The sequence below is a fragment of the Ursus arctos genome, unplaced genomic scaffold (genome assembly GCF_023065955.2).
Source record: "Ursus arctos isolate Adak ecotype North America unplaced genomic scaffold, UrsArc2.0 scaffold_25, whole genome shotgun sequence".
NCBI lineage: Eukaryota > Metazoa > Chordata > Mammalia > Carnivora > Ursidae > Ursus > Ursus arctos.
This window is the reverse complement of record NW_026622930.1, coordinates 584,605-600,809: the sequence shown is the minus strand read 5'-3', so window position 1 is coordinate 600,809 and position 16,205 is coordinate 584,605. Positions and strand designations below refer to the sequence as shown.

General features: G+C 45.7%; 1 gene segment (V, D, J or C); it reads right to left on the bottom strand.

Annotated features, from left to right (window-relative positions):
- Nucleotides 1-15,750, bottom strand: part of LOC125282236 (immunoglobulin heavy variable 3-23-like) — a 65,841-nt gene extending 50,091 nt beyond the window's left edge. The window contains 2 exon segments of the V gene segment in view: nucleotides 15,209-15,535; nucleotides 15,639-15,750. Of these exon segments, the coding sequence occupies nucleotides 15,209-15,535; nucleotides 15,639-15,684 (373 nt within the window).
- Between the last annotated feature and the right edge of the window lie 455 nt (nucleotides 15,751-16,205).

Sequence of the window (16,205 nt, the reverse complement as noted above, 5' to 3'; positions counted from 1 at the left end):
GGATCCTCATGAGAACATGATTCTTTGCCCCAAACTTCTGACACTTCGGTATAACGAAGGCAGGGGAATCCTTGTACTTCACCTCTCCTTACCCACCACCACTCCTGACCCCACCCCAGGGTTTCCGACACACCAAGGATGCGGGTTCTCACACTGTGTGTCCCCCACAGTGATACATGGCCATGTCCTCAGACCTCAGACTGCTCAGATCCATGTAGGCTGTGCTTGTGGACATGTCTGCCATCAGGGTGACTCTGCCTGTAACTTCTGTGCATAACTGGTGGCACCATCTTTGGGATCAATTCATCCCATCCACTCAAGCCCTTGTACAGGGGCCTGTCACACCCAGGGCATACAGTAGTCAGTGAACATGTATCCAGATGCCTTACAGGAGACCTTCCTGGATGTACTGGCTTCCTCACCTCAGCCCCAGACTGTACCAGCGGGATGTGTGCACACCCGTGGAGAGGGAACAGGTGGGGATGAAGACATCCTTGACTGGCCTTTGTCCCCTCCTCAGCCCAGAAACTGGGGAGTCCTTTATGTGTAGTCAGTGCCACCAGGAAGAAGATTCTCCAGCTCCATGCCAGGGTGAGGGGCTGTGCACTCAGTGGTTTCTGTAGGGGACGGGATGCAGTTGGGTGGTGCTTGCTCTCAGGGCACAGATAGTCCTACAGTTAAGTGAGTGAACCTCAGATAATTTGCATATTCATGAGACAAAGTATTTCATACTCAAAACCAGACCCATCAAGAGAAGGAACAGGTGGACACCACACAAACCGTACTCAGTAGGACACTGAGGGCCCAAGTCCTAATTCTTGTTTGAGGACATGAGTACCCTGCCAAATCCCTGAACTGTGTGCAGACCTGAACCTGTTCTTGGCTCTGATATCTGAATGTCTTATTCCTGGATCAGTGTGTCACCAAATCCAGAATGTTGACAGCTACTTAAGTTTTACTTCGTGACTCAACTAGAGAAAAGAGAAAAGTCCAGGAAGTTTTGGGTTAATGAGAGGTTTTACCTCCAGTCCTGACATTGATATGACATTGTGCCAAATGTACCTGCTGCTGTGAACGCTGGTGTCCTGTGACAAGCTGCATCACTGACTCAGATGCTGATGTTCAAAACCTTGGAGGAGATAACCTTCTGTAGGCAACATTTTGATTTTTTCGTACACTTGTTAAAAGTGCTTCTGTTTCAAGTTTCTCCATTTAGTAGTAATTATAAAGCTAAAAGTAATTTTTATCTTTTTTTAATAATAATTTTTATTATGTTATGTTAGTCATCATACAGTACAGCCTTAGTTTTAGATGTAATGTTCCATGATCCATTATTTGCATACAACACCCAATGCTCCATGCAATATGTGCCCTCCTTAATACCCATCACTGGCCTATCCCAGTCCCCCAAACCCCTCCCCTCTGAAGCCCTCAGTTGGTTTTGCAGACTCCATAGTCTCTCATGGTTCATTCCCCCTTCTGTTTACCCTCCCTTCATTCTTCTGTTCCTTCTCCTACTGATCTTCCCACTTACTATGTTCCATAAATGAGTGAAACCATATGATAATTCTCTTTCTCTGCTTGACTTATTTCACTTAGCATTATCTCCTCCAGTCCTGTCCATGTTGCTGCAAATGTTGTGGAATTGTTCTTTTTGATAGCTGAGAAATATTCCATTGTATATATGGACCACAACTTCTTAATCCAGTCATCTGTTGAAGGGCATCTCAGCTCCTTGCATGATTTAGCTATTGTGGACAATGCTGCTATGAACATTGGGGTGCATATGGCCCTTCTCTTCACTACGTCTGTATCTTTGGGGTAAATACCCAGTAGTGCAATGGCTGGGTCATAGGGTAGCTCAATTTTTAACTTTTTAAGGGACCTCCACACGGTTTTCCAGAATGGCTGTACCAACTTGCATTCCCACCAAGAGTGTAAGAGGGATCCCCTTTCTCCACATCCTCTCCAACATTTGTTGTTTCTTGCCTTGTCAATTTTTGCCATTCTAACTGCTGTAAGGTGGTATCTCAAGGTGGTTTTGATTTGAATTTCCCTGAGGGCTATTGATTTCGAACATTTTTTCATGTGTGTGTTAGCCATTTGCATGTCTTCATTGGAAAAGTGTCTGTTCATATCTTCTGCCCATTTTATGATTTGATTATTTGTTTCTCATGTATTGAGTTTGAGAAGTTCTTTGTAGATCTTGGATACCAGTCTTTTATCTGTAGTGTCATTTGCAAATATCTTCTCCCATTACGTGGACTGTCTCTTAGTTTTTTTGACTGTTTCCTTGGCTCTTCAGAAGATTTTTATCTTAATGAAGTCCCACAAGTTCATTTTATCTTTTGTTTCTCTTGCCTTTGGAGATGTGTCATGAAATAGGTTGCTTTGGCCGATGCCATAGAGGTTGCTGCCTATGTTCTCCTCTAGGATTTTGATGGATTCCTGTCTCACATCGAGGTCTTTCATCCATTTGGAGTTTATCTTTGTGTATGGTGTGAGAGAGTGGTCAAGTTTCATTCTTTTGCATGTAGCTCTCCAATTTTCCCAGCACCACTTATTGAAGAGACTGTCTTTTTTCCACTGGATGTTTTTTCCTGCTTTGTCAAAAATTAGTTGCCCAAAGAGCCAAGGGCCCATTTCTGGGTTCTCTATTCTGTTCCATTGGTCTATGTGTCTGTTTTTGTGCCAGTACCATGCTGTCTTTGTGATCACAGCTTTGTAGTAGAGCTTGAAATCTGGCATTGTGATGCCCCCAGCTTTGTTTTTCCTTTTCTACAATTCCTTGGCAGTTCGGGACCTTTTCTGGTTCCACACAATTTTAAGGGCTGTTTGTTCCAGTTCTTTGAAAAATGTCATTGGTATTTTGATCGGGATAGCATTGAAAGTGTAGATTGCTCTGGGTAGCATGGACATTTTAACTATGTTAATTCTTCTGATCCATGAGCATGGAATATTTTTCCGTCTTCTTGTGTCTTCCTCAATGTCTTTTAGGAGTGATTTGTAGTTTCTAGAATATAGATCCTTTATGTCTCTGGTTAAGTTAATTCTGAGATAACGTATGATTTTTGGTGCTATTGTAAATGGAATGGATTCCCTAATTTCTCTTTCTTCAGTCTCATTGTTTGTGTATAGAAATGCAACTGATTTCTGAGCATTGATTTTGTATCCCCCCACATTACTGAATTGCTCTATAAGTTCTAGTAGTTTTGGGGTGGATTCTTTTGGGTTTTCCAGATCGAGTATTATGTCATCTGCGAAGACAGACAGTTTGACTTCCTCTTTGCCAATTTGGATACCTTTTATCACTTTTTGTTGTCTGATTGCTGTTGCAAGGACTTCTAGTACTATGTTGAATAATAATGGCATCCTTGTCATGTTCCTGATCTTAAGGGAAAGGCTTCCAGCTTTTCCCCATTGAGAATGATATTTGCTGCAGGCTTTTCATGGATGGTTTTTATGAAATTGAGGAATGTAACCTCTATCGCTACACTTTGAAGGGTTTTAAGGAAGAAAGGATGCTGTATTTTGTCAAATGCTTTTTCTGCATCAATATGGTTCTTGACTCTTTTCTTGTTGATATGATCTATCACACTGATCGATTTGTGAAGGTTGAATCACCCTTGCATCCCAGGGATGAATCCCACTTGGTCATGATGGATAGTCCTTTTAATGTACTGTTGGATCCTATTAGCTAGGAACTTGTTGAGAATTTTGGTGTCCATATTCATCAGGGATATCAGTCTGTAATTCTCCTTTTTGATGGGGTCTTTGCCTGGTTTGGGGATCAAGATAATACTGCCCTCATAGAATGAGTTTGGTAGTTTTCCTTCTGTTTCTATTCTTGAAACAGCTTCAGAAGAATAGGTATTATTTCTTCTTTGAATGTTTGGTAGAATTCCCCGGGGAATCTGTCAGGCCCTGGACCCTTGTTTTTTGAGAGGTTTTTGATCACTGCTTCAATCTCTTCATAATTAATCAGTCTGTTTAAATAATCAATTTCTTCGTGTTTCAGTCTTGGTAGTTTATAGGTTTCCAGGAAGGCATCCAGTTCTTTCAGGTTGTTTAATTTATTGGCATATAGCTGTTGATAAAAGTTTCTAATGATCCTTCCTATTTCATTGGTGTTGATCGTGATCTCTCCCTTTTCATTCATGATTTTATTAATTTGGGTCCTTTCTCTATTCTTTTGAATGTCTTGCCAGTGGCTTATCGATCTTATTTATTCTTTTAAAGAACGAGCTTCTAGTTCTATTGATCTGCTCTACCGTGCTCCGGGTTTTTAATTCATTGATCTCTGATCTAATCTTGATCAATTGCTTTCTTGTGCATGGGTTTGGCCTGTCCTTCTGTTCCAGCACCAGCTTCTTGAGGTGAGAATATAAAAACTGCATTTTAGATTTTTCTATACTTTTGAGTGAGGCTTGGATGGCTATGTATTTTCCCCTTAGGACTGCCTTTGCAGTGTCCCATAGGTTTTGGAAGGCTGCGTTTTCATTCTCATTGGTCTCCATAAGTTTTTTAAATTGATTTTTGATTTCCTGGTTTATCCAATAATTCTTGAACAGGATGGATCTTAGTTTCCAAGTGTTTGAGTGTCTTCCAAATTTTTCCTTGTGGTTGAGTTCCAATTTCAAAGCATTGTGGTCTGAGAATATGCAGGGAATAATTTCAGTCTTTTGATATCGGTTAAGACCTGTTTTGTGACCCAGTGTATGGTCTATTCTGGAGTAAGTTCCATGTGCATTTGAAAAGAATGAGTATTCTGTTGTTCTGGGGTGTAGTGTTCTATATATATCTATGAGGTCCATCTGGTCTAGTATGGCAGTCAAAGCTCTTGTTTCTTTGTTGATTTTTTGCTTAGGTGATTTGTCTATTGCTGATAGTGGAGTGTTGAGGTCCCCTATGATTAACGTATTTTTATCTATATGTCTCTTTATTCTGATTAAGAGTTGGCTTGTGTATCTTGCTGCTCCCCTGTTGGGAGTGTAGATATTTATAATTGTCATATCCATTCTTGGATACATCCTTTAAGAATAATATAGTGTCCTTCTGTGTCTCTAACTACAGTCTTTAGTTTAAAATCCAATCTATCTGATATGAGAATTGCTACCCCAGCTTTCTTTTGAGGTCCATTGGCATGAAAAATGGTTCTCCATCCCTCCACTTTCAGTCTGGATGTTTCTTTCGGTTCAAGATGAGTCTCTTGTAGACAGGAAATGGATGGGTCATGTCTTTTTATCCAATCTGCAACCCTGTGGTGTTTTATGGGAGCATTTAGGCCATTCACATTGAGAGTGATTATTGAGAGATATGATTTTAATGACGTCATGTTGCCTGTAAAGACTTTGTTTCTATAGATTGTAAGTTTGTGTTCTGTATCACTCTTGGGGCCTTTTTACTTTTATAGAACCCCCCCTTAATATCTCCTGTAGGGCTGGTTTCGTGGTTACGAAATTGGTCAGTGTCTGCTGATCTTGGAAGGTCCTTATCTCTCCATCAATTCTGAATGACAGCCTTGCTGTATAAATGATCCTTGGCTGCATGTTTTTCTCTGAAAGAGTTTTTAAAATGCCCCCCCCAACCATTTCTCTCATTCTAGGTCTGTGTAGACAGGTCTGATGTAATTCTGATACCTTTGCCTTGGTACGTGAGAAATTTCTTTGCCCTGGCCACTTTCAGTACTGTACCCTTGGAGCTAATATTTGCGAATTGCACTATGACGTGACATGGCGTAGGTTTGTCATGGTTGAGCTTGGGAGGGGTCCTCTCTGCCTCTTGGACATGAATGCTTGTTTCCTTTGCTAGATTAGGGAAGTTTTCAGATACAATTTGTTCACATATCTCTTCTAGACCTCTCTCTTTCTCCACCCCCTCGGGGATGCCAATGATTCTGACATTGGAATGGTTCATTGAGTCAGTAATCTCCCATAACCTACATTCCTGAGATTGGATTTTTTCGAGCCAAGTTCCTGTATTAACTTTCTCTTCTACCATCCCATCCTCCAATTCACTAATTCATACTTCTGCCTCATTTACCCTGGCCGTCAGAGCATCTGGTTTTGACCGCATTTGATTCATAGCATTTTTAATTTCTGCCAAATTTGCTCTCATTTCCGTGCTTAGACATTCTATATTCTTGTTAATGTTTTCGATAATATTTTTTTCAAGTCTACACATCATCTTGACCATTGTTACTCTGAATTCCATTTCTGATAATTTGGTTATATCCATATCCATCAGTTCTGTGACAGAGGCCACAGACTCATTATCTTTTCTTTGGTGTGGGGGATTTCTCCTTCTTATCATTCTGATGAGGAGAGGTTGCGTGGTTGCCCAGAGCCCAAATTATTGACCAGGACCAAGGCAGTGTGCACTTGTTTTATAGGGACCTTAGGGATGTGGGCTTCTTGATTTTTCAGCCTGCCTTCTGGGGGAGAGACCTGTTGTGCTGATATTCAGGGAACCCTGTTTGGGTAGAGTCTCCATGTCCCCTGTTAGGGGGGATGGGGATGGGCACAGTGAGCTGGTATTTCCGGGCTTTTGTTCTCTGGCAGCTTTCCCTGGCGGTTTTCTGTGCCTCTTCTGAGAGTCAGAGCAGCAGTGGCCGAATCCTAGCCTCTGTCTCAGACCAGAGAGATTGCAGTCCACTCTCCACTGAGCTCTTCTGGCCTCTTTAACTCTGTTTCTGTCGGTGCTGCTAAAAACCCTGCAGCGTCCTAGGTTGTGCGCCCCACAGCCAGTGTCCCAGCCCTCACTTCCAGGGCCAGCACATTTCTGTCCTTTGTGCTTCTAACACCGCCAGCCACCCCCGGTTCCCACGCGTGCTCCCGAGCTCTCTGTTTCTGTGTGGTTCGCGCTCACTCCGGAGCTCCGGTTTTCAGTCTGGTCACACGCGATCCCGGGCTCATGGTCTCAGTCTGCTTTCTGGCGGGTGCCGGTCCGCGCATCCGCCCGCTCCCCAGTGCATGTGGCTACTGCTTCCCAGTGCTTGAGTGTGGAGGCTCCCTCCCCCTTCCGTTTATCTTCTGATATCTGTGCATGGATACATGGCTCCCTGCTTTGTACCTGAATACTCAGCGCTGGAGATGTTCATTTGTAGAGATCCAGATGTAGCTTCCTGCGTCTCAGGATGATTTTGTGGGTGTTCAGGAAGGTCTGGTAGATATACAGCTTGATTCATGGGACCAGCTGAAAAAAGGGTCCCCTACACCTCTGCCATCTTTTCCCTTTCCCCAGGAAATTTTTATCTTCTCTGGGCCCTGATCCTGGACTCTCCAGGAGGCAATCCTTCAACATTTTACCCAGTGCAAAAAGACTGGGTAAAACCTCAAAGCATGGGCTCTATTTCTGCCCCAAGCACATATTGTCCATCTGCTTCGAGAAGAAAAAGATAACCAAAAAAGGCCATTGCAAACAAAGAGATAAGAAAAACAAAAGAACCTCTTTGGTTCCCATAAGATTAAAGTTATACTGACATCCACATACTGAAAACATAAGAAAAGTGTAACTTTCTGGAATCCCCTTCCTCATCATGTTGTGTAACTCAGTACATAAAACAAAACAGAACAAATACACAATCCTGCCCCAATGTTCCTTCCCAGGAGCACTCCCTTCCTTGTGAAGATTGTGTCTCCCCAGGCAGCTGTCCTGACTTGGGTTTGAATAAAACTCTCTTCATTTCTCTCTAAAATGTTTAAAAATGTTTGTTCATGTAGTGTTGACAATAACACGTTTATTTTAAGTGAAAAATAAATGTTGGTTCACAACTCCAACGGCAGAGAAGGGCACTGGTCTTCATCCTGGACGCTTCCCTGCAGAACAAAGCATGTGTATATGGATTCCAGCACAAATGGGCTCATCCTAGAAGGTAGCTTTGAAGGTCTGAGAAGCACTATCCACTCCATGGGTGAGACCAGAAGATGAGGTTGTTCCCGCTTAGAGCATTACTTTTTGGGTCTTAAAGTTGCCTTGGACATGCATGAAACCACTGCATTTCCTAAAGCCCAAGCCTGGGAGGGTCTGAGAGCAGCTGACCTTATCTGGAACCAGGCACACCCCTGCAGGGAGGACTGGTGCAGAAAGGGAAGGGGCAGGGCTCTGAGGGTGGTCTGCAGCTAAAGGAGTCCCCAGAAGGGGCCAGGTGTGTGTGGGGGGGCCCGTCCCATGACCCTACTCATGCCTGTGCCAGGAGTTGGGGTGAGGATGTGCCTCCTGGACCCCCTGCACTTGCAGGATTGCGGAGCAGGGGTTACCCGGCATCCACGGGGCTGAGGCACCACCCTCTGGGATCAATCACCGCATGGGGGTGGAGCTACGTCTCTGTGGGCAGACCTGGAGCTGCAGCGGGTTGCAGACCTGGGGCAGAAGAAGGGGCGCTGGGAGGGAGTGTTGCTCTGCACAGTTCCCGGTTGGTGAGTGAGTGCTGTGTGCTGGGGGGTGGGTTCAGGGCTAGGGTGTGCCCCGGCTGGGAGGCAGGGTTCTAGAAGGGCGCGTGGAGAGAGTTCATCATGGGGACTCGGGTGAGTTTTCTTTTCCTTGCAAGTCTCTTCTGCCCAATGTCCGTCAACTGGCCATATTCCCTAGACGCGTGAACTCCAGGACCTCCGCTCACCTGAGCTTTTGTGGGATGGGTTGCAGACATTTGAGGGTTTCTGGTATTCCCTGGGAAGAGTGCGGGTAAGGACCACATATAGTCCCCAACTTCAGTGGGTTGTCCCCCCGTCCCCTGACAGTGGAGATGATGGACCTTGAGCAGTACCCCGAGTTCAGCAGGGTGTTCCCTGCTCCCCTGGGCACAGGTGTGGTGGTAACAAGCCCCAGAGCAGTCCCTGAACTTCTGCATTATGTCCCGGGTGCCCCTAGGTTGGTAGTAATTGGCTCTTAGAATCGTACTGGAAGGTCCTCCAGGTTCCCACTGCCCCAGGCACAGGTGTGGCCGTAACAAGCCCCTGAGATGTCCCCCAACCTCACCCTCAGCATTGTACCCTGTGCCCCCGTGGTCCCGGGTTGGTGGTAATTGGCAGATAGAAGCGTGCTGGAAAGTCCTCCAGGTGGGGGCCTGGAGGCGGGCATAAACCAGACCCCACTCTAGTTGCACTTGGAACAGATGAATTGAGGGTTTCTTTAGAAGAGTAATTCCACTTTCCAGAAAAGGCAAGGTCATTGGTGTATTTAGAATGAAGATAATTACTAAGAAACCAGTCTGTGTTTCCCTTCTCCCAGAGACCGAAGCAGGTGTGCAGGGTATAGGTCCGAGGTGCCTTCTTTTCCCCAGCTGACAGCACTTCTCTGCTCTGGCTCCACGAGACCCGAGGTTTTGAACGTCAGCATCTGAGTCAGTGAGGCAGCTTGTAGGACGCCAGCGTTCAGAGAAAGCAGCAGGAACGTTTGGTGCGATGTCATATCCATGTCGGGACTGGAGGTAAAACCTCTCATTATCCCAAAACCTCCTGGACTTTTCTCTTTTCTCTAGCTGAGCCATGAAGTAAAACTTACGTGCTGTCAGCATTCTGGGTTTGGTGCAAGAGTTACTTAGTTTCCCTGCAGGTAGAACTTTGCAGGGATCACAATTTCTCTGTTCCTTTACTGCTTTTGAATGTAATTTTGAACGTCCGTTTCCTAGAAACGCTCTTTTATTAGAAAGGGAAGGTGAGATTTACTCTTTATGTAGTTTTAACATATCATCTGTTCCTTAATCTAACAGTGTTCATTCAGTTGGGCTTAGGGTATGGATGAGTGGAAAACATCTAGAGTTTTGTCTGGCATTTTGTCGTCAGATACAGACTTGGATGATGTCTTGTCATTTGTCAAAGGTGATGTTTCATCATTGATTAGTCTTTTCATCCAAAGAGTTACAATTAGGGTCGAGGGAAAATTCAAAATTATTCAAAGCAGCCTTTTCCTGTTTAAAAGTTGAGCCTGACTATCTAGCTTTACTAAACGTATCATCTTGAAATTTTGAGGAGCCGTATTTTCTCTGTAGTTTCTTTGGTGGTGGAGTCAGAAGGGAATCTTTGGGAATTCCTTTGGATAGAGGCATGCTGGTGGCTTCAGGGGGCTTGGTGTCAGGGGCCCTGGGCTGAGTTCAGGAACTGCTTGCCTGACTCTGGGTGAGTCAGGTTATCGCACGGAGTTTCTGTTTCCTCCTTATGAGATTGCTGGAAGGTCATATCTATGGAAAGGCTTTTAATACAGAAACTGTTCTGCCTAATGAAGAGCAACTAAGAACGAGGTGATTTGGGCTGTATTATCCTGTAAGTAATAGTTTTAAAGCCCCCTGTCATATGGCTATGGTATTTTACTGCACACGGAGGCCTGAGAAGGCTGCAATGAAAGGTTGAGATCTCAGAGCACGTTCATGTTCCATGGATACGTCACCTACAGTTTGCACAGGTAGGAAGGTAAGTGGAGAGAAATATGACAGAAGGGGAAAGAAGGTGTGAACCATTCACTAGGTAGCCTTCTCCCTTTCTCAGGAAAGCCTTGGGCGAGTGTAATTTTGGAATAAGAGGGGGGGATCCTGGAGCTTTGCAGTAAATGGGGAGTTCCAGGTCTGGTTAAAGGGAGAGCTGAGTGCATTCTGCAGCAGGGTGTGGGCAGGGCGGGCTCCAGGGGTGGCTGTGAGTCTCCCGTGTGACCGTTGTGACAGGTGAGGGCTGCAAGCGGGTTCCTGGCTGAGGACAAGTGAGGCACAGGTGGAGAGCTGGCAGAGCACCTTCGTCTGGGTCACCAGCCTCACCAAACACACACAGCCTCATCGTCTGTCCCTGTCACTCCAATTCAGACTCTCAGAGTTGCCAACCGAGATGTTTGTTGATGCTTCTTTCCTTCCATGTGTGTGAAGTTTCAGACCTGAGGTGATGGACGTGATGGGTCATCAGAACATCTGTTACCCTTTTATTTCCTGCTCTTCTTTGAATCCGTGAAGTGAATCAGACCTGCTAGTGGAAGGGGTTATTTGTGCATTTTTATTTCCTCGTTTAATTAAACAATGGGAAACCAGGCTTCTGAAATATTAAAGGAATCCTTTGTGGGTGTTCATGTTTTTCTCTCTGCGAGCCACATTCTGATATTAGAAATTATTTGTTAAAGTAAAACAGCCCCAGAGCTGTCACAGCGTTTGGTGGCCTTTGTGGGATGGAGAAATGGAGAAGGAGTGTGGGTTCTTTAGGAGCTCGGGGAGTGGCACATTGTGCTCCCAAAGGAAATGGAGCCTCCTCTCAGCCTTCCCGGGGCGGGGGTGGGGGGGGGTGCTGCTTACCTGGAGGCTCCTCCTGGGCTCTGGAACCTTGGCCTGGTGAGTCATTTGTGACTTGAACTGGGAAATTGATGAAGAAAATAGGATGAATGCTGGAGGCTGCCTGTATCCTTTGGACTCAGACAACTCCGTGTAGCAAAGGAAATCTTCACACGTGAGGCATGTCAGGATCCCTGAGGGTGTGGGGTTTGCTTCACGGGCTGAGGTTGTGTCTTCATCCTTATCTGGACCAGAGCCATGTTGTCTGGCTATGGAGATCCAGACCCTTAGGTGACCATGTCATCATCATTATCATTATTATTACTTATTATCATCATTATTATTTATTATTATTATTATTTTAACAAAGCAATAGAGACATTGACTTTGATATAAAAATACTGAAAGGAACAACACAAGGTCAAATATATACGTGATGATTGAAGTTGTGGTGTCTCTCACTGGTGTGGGTCTTGTAGGGCTGCCCGAATGAGAAAGACCAAGGAATTCTATGTGGATAGAAGGGTGCTGTGCACAGGGAGTGTTTTATTCCATCATCTGACTTCTCTCTCTGAAGGGAAACTAGAGTGGTGTCTGGAGCTGGGTTTCTGATTGGAAGTCCTGAGAGGCCAGTGAATTGAAAGAGGAGTGTTTATGCTGACACGGTGCTAGGCCCTAACCTTTTCCCTAATTTGGGTTCTGAGATGTCTATTCCCAGAGTCCTGGCCCTAAAACCCAGAGACTGGGCATCAGTTAGCAATACCAAAGGACTCAGGCTGACACGGAGAAGGAAACCATGCCACATGGAACTCCAGAACAGATGCAGAGGAGGAGAAATCTGAATGTCTACCTGAGTCAATCCCCATGATTGCCCACATTCACTGGCCCCCAGGCCACAAATCCAGGCCTTCAACTCTCCCCAACCCTTGCCATCAACACCCCTCACCCCCCAGCGAAATTCACCACACAGCCAGCAGATCGGAACTCCCATGCTCCTAGGCCTTACCCCAAACCTTCTTTCGGTTCTGAGAGGTCCATTCAGAGATACATGGCTCTAAGGCCCCAAAGATTTCCGGAACCCTAAACAGTACCAGAGGACTCACCCTGCCACACAGAGGGAATCTTTCCATGTGGGACTCCAGAAAGGAGTCAGAGCAGGAGAAATCTGAATGCCCACCTGAGCCAATTCCAGCAGACTCACACTTTCAGCAGACCCGTGACCCCAAACCCTCAGACTGAAATACCCCAAACTACTGTCTCCACTCAGCCCCCAGGAGGGCCACCGTGCTGGTCAATCACACTTTCCACCCTCTAGACCCTACCCTAATTGTAGTTTGGGTTCTGAGAGGTCTACTCCCAGAAGCCTGGCTCCAAAGACATAGGAATTGGTAAACATGAGGCATAAATGAGGCCTCAGCATGCCACACAGAAAGAAAGCGTGCCTTTGGGACTCCAGAAGCTATTTGGTGCAGGAGAAATCTCCATGTCCCACTGAGTCAATCTCAGCGAACTCCCGCATTCAGGGGACCCTAGGAACAACACCCTGGGCCTGACATTCACCACAACTCACCATCTCAAATTAGGCCCCAGGGATGATAAGCACAAAGCCAGTAGATCGGACCTCCCACGCTCTTAGGCCCTAACCCTGACACTAGTTGTGTTCTCAGAGGTCTTTCCAGTGGCCTATCTCCAAAGGCCCAGGAAATGGGGAAACCTGAGCCATACCTGAGGAATCAGCATGCCACACAGAAGGGAAGTGTGCCATTTGGGTCCTGCAGAATGATTTCAGAGCACGAGATATCTAAATGCCCACGTGAGCCAATCCCATCACCCCCCCCCCCCCTTCACCACACCACTTGCCGAAAACCCTGAGCCTGACACTCCTCCCAAACCATGCCCTCAATGCAGGCATCCAGGATTGTGTCTACACAGCCGGCAGATCAGATCTCCCTTGGTCATAGGCCCTAGCCCTAACCCTAGTTTTTTTTCTGAGAAGTCCATTCTGAGAAGGCTGGAAAGGGAATCCTGGCTCTCCTGATGGGGACCTGCAGCCGCCTTCCAGGGCAGGGCATCATCCTTGCCTTCTCTCAAGTGAGGCTTGGATGGCTCTGTATTTTCCCCTCAGGCCCGCCTTGCAGTGTCCCATAGGTTTTGGTCTGATGTGAATTCGTTCTCTTCGGTTTCCATAAATTACTCAGGTTCTTCTGGAATTTCCTTGTTGACCCAAACATTCTCAATCAGGATGGTTCTTAATTTCCAAGTGTTTGAGTCTATCAGATGGATTTATTTTATTTTATTTTTTTAGGTTTTAGAAATTTTTAAATTCAATTTAGTTTACATAGTGTATTATTAGTTTCAGACGTAGAATTAGCGATTCATCAGTCGCATATACACCCAGTGCTCATTCCGTCAAGTGCCTCCTTAATGCCCATCATCCAGTTACACCATCCGCTCTTCCTCCCCTCCAGTCACCCCCAGTTGGAACACTGAGTTTTGAGTATAATTTCAGGATTTGGATGGGGGAATGCTCCTCTATAATTCTAGCTTTTTTTTTTCTCTCTCACAACATTATCTCTTTTTTTTTTTTTTTAAGATTTTATTTATTTATTTGACAGAGATAGAGACAGCCAGCAAGAGAGGGAACACAAGCAGGGGGAGTGGGAGAGGAAGAAGCAGGCTCCCAGCGGAGGAGCCTGATGTGGGACTCGATCCCAGAACGCCGGGATCACGCCCTGAACGGAAGGCAGACGCTTAACGACTGCGCCACTCAGGCGCCCCACAACGTTATCTCTTGTGATTCCTTTTTAAAAACTAGTGTTCAGTTAGCTACCTAGAGTACATCATTAGTTTCTGATATAGTGCTCAATGATTCACTAGTTGTGTATAATACCCAGTACTCAGCACAACACGTGCCCTCCTTGATACACATCACACGGGTACCCCGTTTCCCCAACCCCTCCCCTCTGAAACCCTGTTTGTTTCCTGGAGAAACAGATTGATTTCTGATATGATTTATGTGGGTCTTTTCTATTTTTTTTGATACAATTAGGCAGAGATTTCTCAATTTTATTGTTTTTTTTTTCCTCAAAGAACCAGATCTTGGTTTTTTTATCTGTTCTGTTCTTAGTTTTTATATCGTCTATCTGCTATAATCATTATTACTATTTCATTTCTTCATGATATTAGGCACCAGTCATTGTATTTTCTCCAGCTCCTTCAGGTGTAATGTTAGGTTGTTTATTTCACATTTTTCCTGCTTCTTGAGGTCTTCCTGTATGCTTGTATTTCTGTCTTGGGACCAACTTTGCTGCAGAGAAATTAGGGTAGTGTGATAAAGGTTTTATACTCGTGTGTGTGCATGTGTGTGTGTGAGGATTGAAGACCCCACATCCACACAACACCAGGAAGGTGTCCAATGCTTTCCCACGGTGTTACTGACATTGATGCTGTGAGCATGGTTTACGACACTGACCCCCACCAAGACTCTTTCTTCTCTTGCTTTGGATTGTCGATGCCTCTGTAGCCTCATGTCCAGCACACGCTTAATGCTGCTTCTAGAAAGCTTGCACGTTGAGCTGGGTGATCCTGTGATGCACACTGAGTGCAGCTGGGATTCCTGTAAAGGTTCAGCTGATGAGCATCAGGATATTTGTAATTCATTGGTATTTAGGGACAGGAATAAACATTGTGAGTGACTCTGTTTTTTGTGGTTTCTACTATAGCAGTTTTGCCATTAGAAAAATTTCCCAAGTCAGAGAGTGAAGAGGTGAGCTCAGGATCATGTGTCCAGAGAGGGTCCCTGGGGGAAACTGCTCTATATAGAGAAAGCCTCAGACCCTGACAGGAAACCTGCCCATAACCTGCACCTGCAGCTGCTCCTGGGGCTTAAGCACAGAATTGGTGACTAGTGTGCACCCCCTGCTGGTCCAGATCCCCTTCTACAGTGAGGTTTGTGTCTGGGCTCACACTGATGTCCCCTCACTGTGTTCTTGGCACAGTAATACACGGCCGTGTCGTCGGCTCTCAGGCTGTTCATCTGCAGATACAGCGTGTTCTTGCCGTTGTCTCTGGAGATGGTGAATCGGCCCTTCACGGAGTCTGCGTAGTATGTGCTACCACCACTACTGCTAATACCTGCGACCGACTGCAGCCCCTTCCCTGGAGCCTGGCGGACCCAGCTCATGCCATAGCTACTGAAGGTGAATCCAGAGGCTGCACAGGAGAGTCTCAGGGACCCCCCAGGCTTCACCAGGTCTCCCCCAGACTCCACCAGCTGCACCTCACACTGGACACCTGCAGACAAAAGACATCCTGGTCAGGAAACTGTCACACACCCACTGTTTGTCTCCCTCAGATCCACTCACACACTCCATGTCTCTTGTTCAGCATGAGTTACCTTTTAAAAGAGCAACAAGGAAAACCCAGCCGAGCAACAACTCCATGGTGAGCTCTCTGTGTTCTGTCCTGATACTGATTAGAACACCTGGAAACCCTGGGTCTGGGGCTCCTCTCCCAGCTGCAGAGTCAGGGTTGGGGTGTTTTAATCAGCAGAGGGAGGGCCCTATTTGCATGACCTCTGACTATATATTCAGCTTGGGATCTATGCTGACATAGAGGCCAGTAACCAGAACAGATGTGACTGCCTTTGTTTTGGTGGTGTTGACCACTTTTGAAAAAAAATATGACTTTTCATTATATAACTTTCATGTATGTACATAGCCTCCTTGTGCGACTTCATTTGTACATACTCACACAAATCCTGCAGGATAGGTGTCATGTTGTCCCATAATGAGTCATAAACCTACACCTAGAATTTTAGAGGGTTTGTGAGGTGTCCAGGAACACATTCAGGGGTAGAATGAGCCCCAGTGTCCAAGGACGACCTCCTGCCCCTGAACACCGAGGACAGAGAGGGCAACCTCGTGACACATGTTGATCCCCTCGAGTAATGGGGACAGGATGA